The sequence below is a fragment of the Fopius arisanus genome, unplaced genomic scaffold (assembly GCF_000806365.1).
Source record: "Fopius arisanus strain USDA-PBARC FA_bdor unplaced genomic scaffold, ASM80636v1 scaffold00056, whole genome shotgun sequence".
NCBI lineage: Eukaryota > Metazoa > Arthropoda > Insecta > Hymenoptera > Braconidae > Fopius > Fopius arisanus.
Genome location: NW_011887795.1, coordinates 430026 through 437817, shown reverse-complemented (window position 1 = coordinate 437817; position 7792 = coordinate 430026). Strand labels below are relative to the sequence as shown.

The 7792-nt window shown below is 35.1% G+C and overlaps 2 protein-coding genes across 3 annotated transcripts in view; one reads left to right on the top strand and one right to left on the bottom strand.

Moving 5' to 3' along the window:
* Nucleotides 1–2338, top strand: part of mAChR-A (muscarinic Acetylcholine Receptor, A-type) — a 16662-nt gene extending 14324 nt beyond the window's left edge. Inside the window, exon 7 of the mRNA XM_011307857.1 lies at nt 345–2338. The gene's annotated coding sequence lies outside the window, so the exon portion shown is untranslated. The remainder of the gene's footprint in view (nt 1–344) is intronic.
* A 767-nt stretch (nt 2339–3105) lies between these two features.
* Nucleotides 3106–7792, bottom strand: part of dysf (dysfusion) — a 7669-nt gene continuing 2982 nt past the window's right edge. Inside the window, exons 3-9 of one of the 2 annotated variants that reach the window (XM_011307848.1) lie at nt 7640–7698; nt 6923–7192; nt 5943–6127; nt 5411–5517; nt 4957–5110; nt 4080–4490; nt 3106–3702 (exon numbers count right to left, since the gene is read on the bottom strand). In XM_011307848.1, coding sequence (XP_011306150.1) covers nt 3219–3702; nt 4080–4490; nt 4957–5110; nt 5411–5517; nt 5943–6127; nt 6923–7192; nt 7640–7698 — 1670 coding nt within the window. In that variant the 3' untranslated portion in view covers nt 3106–3218. The remainder of the gene's footprint in view (nt 3703–4079; nt 4491–4956; nt 5111–5410; nt 5518–5942; nt 6128–6922; nt 7193–7639; nt 7699–7792) is intronic. The other variant, XM_011307849.1, reaches the window with a different exon arrangement.

The window sequence follows — 7792 nt, the reverse complement described above, 5'->3', positions numbered from 1 at the left end:
GGGCGGGTGGTAATTAATAATTTAAGAAGAAGAGCATGAAACATGGAGTAGACTCAGTGGAGTAGAGAAAAAAAAAACTAAAGATTAAAGATGAGGATTAAATAATTAATGAAAATTAACAAATTAAAGAAAAAAAGTAACTACAAGTGTTTTTTGGAGGATGTGATTTTGTAGGAATCGAAAATAATACTACAAAAAATCGATTGCTTCCGTACTGAATAACATTCTAATTATACGTGCCAAACAAAGCTTTAAAGATGAAAAAAAAAAAAAAAATATGAAAAAATATCGTAATAACGAAAAACAAACCGAAATGCGATTGTTTAATGATGAAAATGCTTTAGGAATTTCAGAACAGTTCAAAGAAAATACTTATGATGAAAATTGGGGCGCGGAAGGTTCTGCTAAATACGGACATGGACTGAGAGCAGACAGGACAGGAACAGGAACAGACAAGGACAGTCAGGAACAGACAGGAACAAAGAGGAGTAGACAGGGACAGACAGGAACAAAGAGGAATAGACAGGAACAGACAGGAACAGACGGAAACAGACAGGAACGGACAGACAGGTATAATATGTCCTTGCTACAAAAAAAGAAATGCAGTTAAAAAAAAGGGCTCTGATAGTGTTCCAATGATAATTTTTCGGAGACAGACACTGACAGACAGACAGACAGATAGTGATAACAGACAGAAATAATTTCTGATGTCTGTGTCTGTGTCTGAGAATTGCCGCAGAAACTTTCAGACCCCGATAATGATTATAACAATGTCGAGGTTTTATTAATGTAATTAACGGCAATTGTAGTTCGAAAGGTTGTGCGATTTAATAATTAATTGAGTAATCATTATCAGTCTTTTTTGACATGTGCAAGACGACAGAGTTCATTTTTAAAAAAATACTAGAGACTGGGTGACGGTTTGTTTTTACCTTTGAAAAATACTGAGGATATAGTTTTTCTTTAATTTTATTTTGGTAGATCCTCGGGAGATTAATTGTGGGGTAATGAAACACGGAGGGAATGATACACTGGCATAAACACACATTCACGCACAAACTAAATGAATTAATTAAAATGAAAAAAATTAATTGTAATATTGAAAAATAATAGGCACCAAATAAATTGGTTTGCCCCCCATCGATAGTTTATACCTGTCTTGCGGTTATCTCGACGTATTAACGAGGGATAGGGGGATAAAAATAAAACCAAAAAAAATGTGACGCAACTTTTTTTAACCGTAGGGTATATAAATATACATTATATATATACAGACATATATATATTGTAAAACACCGAAGTGTGTGTGTCAGTCTATGTTTATATACGTGTTTTATATTAATGAAAATGATGATAAAATTAATGAATATTAAATAACGGAGATTTTAGGGGTGGATAAATTTTGGAAAAATTGTAGGGGGAAGGGGAAGGGGTCATTGGTAATTTGTCGAGTGAGATTTTAGGGGTGGTGTTGATTGTTGTTTATTTATTTAAACAATAGACATTATTGAGATTAATTGGAATATCTTGGGACGTTTAATTCTCAGTTATTTTTCTGGGGAAATTTCCCTGGGGATTCAACGGAATTATCCAGATAATCACACTTTAAAATCTAACGAATGTTTATTGTTTGATTTAATGAATTAACGGTAATTAACGATTGGTACACCCACGCACACTTACATACACACATATACAGATGAAATGATGAAACATAAAAATTAAGGGGTGATGTTGGGGAGAAAGAAGTTTGAAGTGTACAGAAAATTTGACATTTCCTTGAAGCAATTGTTTTTTTATAAATTAAATAATTAACACTTCAATTATTATTTATTTAGAGTTAATACACTTGTTGATATTTCTCATTTTTGTAGATAAAACTCACATCGAAGGATTTCCTTTTGTATTCTACAATTTTTCTACGTTAATTTTTTATTTAAACAATTCGCAAATGTATATTTTAGTTTTGAGCGATTATATCTCGGTTTATTGCACATTCCGCAGTGCCAATTGAATTAATTTACCGTGTCGACCGATAACTCAAGGAGCCAGGATTAAATAAATCATTGAGGCAACAATATGGAATGGACAATTAATAAAAACATTGATAAAAGCCCGTGAGGAATAAAAAATACGAGCTTGCGATGAAAAAAATGTGTGACAAATCACACAAACGGATGCGACTCGATTATTCGTGTTGATGATTTTTAGATTAAAATGAAAAATTGATAAAAAAAATTTGTGAAGATACAAAACAATGAGTCAGGGCACTGGTTTTTTTACTCTATTGTAATTAACAAATGACGATAATAAAAGCTATTTGACGAGTCAAATAAAAATCCTGAAACATTTTCTGCTGTTGTCATTATTTTATTCCCTAATCCATTTAAATAATTGAATAATTCTTTGCAAATTAGTTTAATTTGCAGTGGATTTTTGGGTGGGAATTGTAATTTAATGATATAAAAAAAGATAATTTGTCATCTGGGATATCTGAACTTACATCCTGCGTCTGATAGGACGATGAAAAAAATAGGATACCTCCTCATCTTCTGGGATCCTGTTCTACATCTCCAATGGCCTGCACATATTGAGGATTTCGGGGTGTCGTGTTCAATGGCAGTCGATAACAGGCCTAAAAACATCGAATACCTCTTCTGTACTCCTGTGCTCCTAATACAAAACTCCCCTTTTACGGTAAATTTTGACGAGAATGAAATCCTATTTTTCCCATTTGTATCAGGAGCACAGAATAGCCGAGGAGGTGGCGCGGTATTTCAACGAATGCGCGGAAATTTTACCCCAATTTTACCGTTTTGTATCAGGAGCGCAGAATAGCCGAGGAAGTGGCGCGGTATTTCAACGAATGCGCGGAAATTTTACTCAAATTTTACGGATTTGGATCAGGAGCACAGAACAGCCGAGAAGGTGGCACGGTATTTTCCACAAATTTTCAAAATTTCCCTCCAATTTTATCAGGATCACAGAAAGACTGAAGAGATATTCGTATTCATGAACTTTTGTTTATAATTTTCCTATAATTAATTTAAATTAATGGGGAAATAAATAAATAAAAACAGCAACAATTAAGTACAATAAGGCACATTTTATTGAGGCAATGCTACATTTACAACTTCCTTTCGCTCACAAACCAAAAAAAAAGTATCTATTACTCTAGATAAAACAAATAATTAACTAACTAAAAACAGCACATGAATTCATTTATCGTAATCCTTATCCTCGTCGCTCTGGTGTTTCCTTCTGGGTAAATGGAGAGTAATCGGTTGTGACTCTCTCTCCTCCGGCCTCTGCTCCAGGTCCCTCCTGACCATTATTTTGGCATTGGGCACATGTTGCTCTGTAGTCCAGTCGAAATTGAAGACCGGAACTTCGGAGTGAAGATCAGCTGAGTCTGGCGTATCCACTGGGGTTGAAGGGGTTGTAATGTAGGGGCTCAAGTCCTGATGAACGACATCTGGAACCCTCTGCAGGGTGTCCGACCAGATTGGCGATGATGTCCAGTGGTCAACCGTCTCCGTTGGCTCCAGTATCATTCCACCACCAACTTTTATCAGTCTTTTGTGGACTGATTGACGTTCGGCGCATGCTTCCCCGTAGGAGACGTCCAGGTCTGTTATATATTTTGGTGAATCAGGGGGTGCGTATTGACGACTATGGAGGTAGTGCACTGATAGTTTACCTCTGAAACATAATACATTTTTTAAATTAAATTTTCACCGGCAAAAAATATAATTGCTCCCCTCCCCTCTCTGTAAAATTCAAAAGAAAATTTTATTATTATTATTATCATCATTATTATTATCATTATCATTATTATTATCATTATTATTATAGAAACTAATCATTTTTTTATCTCCAACTTTTTTTTTAGAAATGACCAATTATTTACGAATTAAGGCCCGGGTAGACTATTAATCGAATGTCATCTTTTGTTTAAATTTTATCTCTTTAGCCTAAAATACATATATTTTAGGTTGAAAAGAAAATTTAAACAAAAGTCGACGTTCGATCGATAGTCCACCCGGGCCTTGAAGTAAAAAAAAAAATTAAAAACATACCTGTACCCTCCAGATTTCTGCATAACTCGTCCATGCTGCTGTGGATGATGCCCCTGATGATGATGATGGTGATGATGATGATGATGATGAGCAGGATGATGTGGCATCTGATAGAGATGCCTTGCCTCGTGATCACCACTGTTGATGGACATGTCAACAGGTTCAATGTCCTCAGGTCCAGTGGTCACTTTAACAGCACCTGGCGCTGGATAATCAGCCTCGTAAGAACCTGGTGATGACTCCGAGGGATTGTGGGTCTGCATTAAAACCGGACGTGGATATGTCTCCTGGTACTGAGAGCCGTGCGACTGCTGGGACACAGCGGATGGACAAATCCCGTACGTGAATTTCGATTGGGATGAGTAGTTGTACAGCCATGAGCTCGAACGCATCACCTCGGCTTCCTTGTCACTGTAATTGTGTTATCAGTTCGTCAGGTGGTGGATCGTTGCCATAATGGTGAAAGGTATTTCGTGTTGGACACGTGGCTTAAAACTTTTGCAAATTCCATTGTAGGAGATTACATTCGGTATTAAGTAAAATTACATTTTCCGTTTTCACCGCCGAAAATTCCGGGCGATAAACAAAATTTATGATTATTTATTCAATTAATTCTATGCGATTGTTTTTGGATTTGGATTTTTCAACGTTTTCTCCCACAGGAATTCCAGAAATTTTAATAACAATTCCATAGAAAATATTTTTGTAAAAATTTCCTAGAAGGATCTTCAGTCGTTATAAAAATCCGAAAACTCTCGTCGATTTCTAAAATCTCTACAGAATTACGAAGAATTGTGAATTCCCAAATGAATTATTTCTACAAAAATAAAAAATCGGGGAATTCTCGCAGAGAGATTTATCAATTTAAAAAACATACCTTAATACTTGATTTGTACAGACGATTATCGGGTGCTGGCATTCCTCCGAGGTTTCTTTCACCTGCAGAACACAGTGTATCCAAAACCAACGCCCTGAGCTACTCTGCAGTCTCAAAAGAGCAGTACTCGTCCGATCCTGATCAGATTGAATCACTGCAATCAAAAAATTCTGGATTAATTATTTTACTCTCAATCACTCCATTAAAAATATTGAAAAATCCCTTTTAAAAATTCTCTCAATACTCTGAATCTCTTCAATCTTCCTATAATTATCTACATCACATACCCCAGGCCTGTTAATTAAAAGTTATTAATAATTGAACAATCAATCAATTTTTTTCTCATGTAATTACGACTGCATCACTGATATCTCAGTTCTCACTATCAAAAAATGATTACATGGGGATGGTCTTATCACTTTATTCCACCTAATTAACCCCTGCCCTTAATTACCACTTTGGTGCTTGCAGTAAGCAGTTCTAATGCAGTCCCAGTGGAGTAGATTATACCAGGAGACACCCACCAGCTCAGACCTATTGTACTCCAAGTGGCTCTCAGCCCTAAAAATCAGAGTACAAAATCAAAAACTCAAAAATATATTATTTCACTCGACAGTAATATTTTTCCCCTAATAACCTATTTATTTTTATCACTGCATTCAATTCGTAATTGCATGCACCGATTTATTATCACTACTACAATTCAATTATCAATATTATTAATATTATATTATATTATATTCCCATTAAAATTATACCACGAATAATTGAACTGTGAGTTATAAGTTGAATTCAATGATAAGATAGAATGAATCATTCGAGGACTCGATGTAAATAAAGAATGACACACCCGCGTTTGGAAGTCCTCGAAAATGTAAACAGAGAATATAAACAAGATCGCTGGACATTCGGAAAATATTTTCACGTGGATGAGTATCTCGTGTGAATCTATTGAATAAGTACATAATAGTTTGAGTAGTGCTCACGTTTTATCGATGTGGAGATATTTCATATCCATTGAGTGAATTGTAGTGAATATATTTGTCGCCCCTTGTACTACACTCTCTCGGGTCTCAGGAAGAACCACCGGTGTGCAGGACGCCAGGAATACTGCTTCATTTCGATTACATAAAGGTACGAAGGGAAGATAATGACCTTCCACAAGCACCACCTGTAAATAAAATTGTTCATTTAAAATTAATAATAAATTGATAGGCTTTTCAGAGTTTCAGACGTTCGTTTCAAGAGTTCGAAAAATGTAATGAACGTTTCGGCCATTAAATTTATAATAATAATATTATTTTATTATTATTATATTTATATTCATTTTTATATTATTAATTAATTAATATTTGATGCATAAATTAATAATAATAACAATAACAACAATAGTAATAATATTATCAATATTATATATTTTATATATTTTTGTCAAATAATTTGATATCTACTGCGCACGGAGTTGCGCAGAATTTGAATTTCGAGTCTCGAATTGACCAATAGGGAATGAGTCTCACGTGTTTCGAGATATCTTGACTCTCGCCAACTTCAGTTGTGTCTCTGATTTAACGTTCAACATACGCGGAGAGAAAAATACATAATTATTTCGTGTGAGTCCATTAATAAATTAGTGTGCTATTCACAAACCCATGGGACCAAACCGTGGTCAACAAAAAATTCGGATGTGGCCCCCCAATTTTTAAAGGAGTCTCACGGAAAAGTAGCGTAAGTTCTTCAAAAATTAGGGTGCTACATCCGAATTTTTCGGGTGGGTCATTCGAATTTTTTGTTGAACCACAGTTTGGTCCCATGGGTTGATGAATAGTACACTAATTTGTGGTAGAATTTTTTCTCAGTGCATGAGATGGTTAAAACGTATATTGTATATATTTATTGCTCATTCCGTTATGTAAATTTTATTTGTAATGTTTTTTCTATTTTCAGGTGTGACGAATGGTGGACGTACCTTTTGGTCACCAAATCGCAACTGTCGGCGTGAATTGCGAGAGACATTAATTCTACAGAGGAATAATCTACGATCATTGCTGGACATTGGACCACTCCTCGCCAGCTGATTCTGCACAACCATGTGATCCTGTTTGTCAATAACATCGTAGACACTGTCACCATGAATCAAGAGATCCTCCATGGAGTGTCCCAGGTACTCGGCAGCATTCTCAGATATGTACAGTAATTTACCCTGTTGTGTCATCATCATTATGAACCCGGACATGGCCTGAAAATCGTCATTCATTCAATATATCGAGTACTTGCATGTCATTGAGTCTAATCAACATCAAATGTTGATAAAAAAAATTCAGTATCAGAAACTATTTCTATAATTATCATTTCATTGTCTCATTTCTTTTTATTTTGGGCCATACGAGTGAATTAGACATTCACAACAATTTTTTGAATGATTTTTTGGCCTGTCTACTCCGAATATATGATTTGTCAATTATTTTTCATTTTTTTTGTACAGTATATTCTTTGGAGTCCGTAAAGTGAGACTTTACGGATGGAGTGAGTTAAAACGAATTTTTTGGTAAAATTTATCTCAAAGATCTTCAAATAATATTTTCATCTCGTTCGACATCAACTTTTAGTTTACGTCCCACCAATCGGCCGCAAAGTCTCACTTTTCGTATCGATTATTTTCTCGCCTCTGACACTAAAAACTTACTTTCGAAAATCCAATATTTGGCGTCGGTATGTTCGACTCCGATGAGCTATTCTTCAACGCTAAAAACATACAAATAATTCCCTTAACTCGACAAATAGCCATTCAAAATTTCACATGAGTCGATCCATAAAATTCTCTTCGACTCAAACGTGC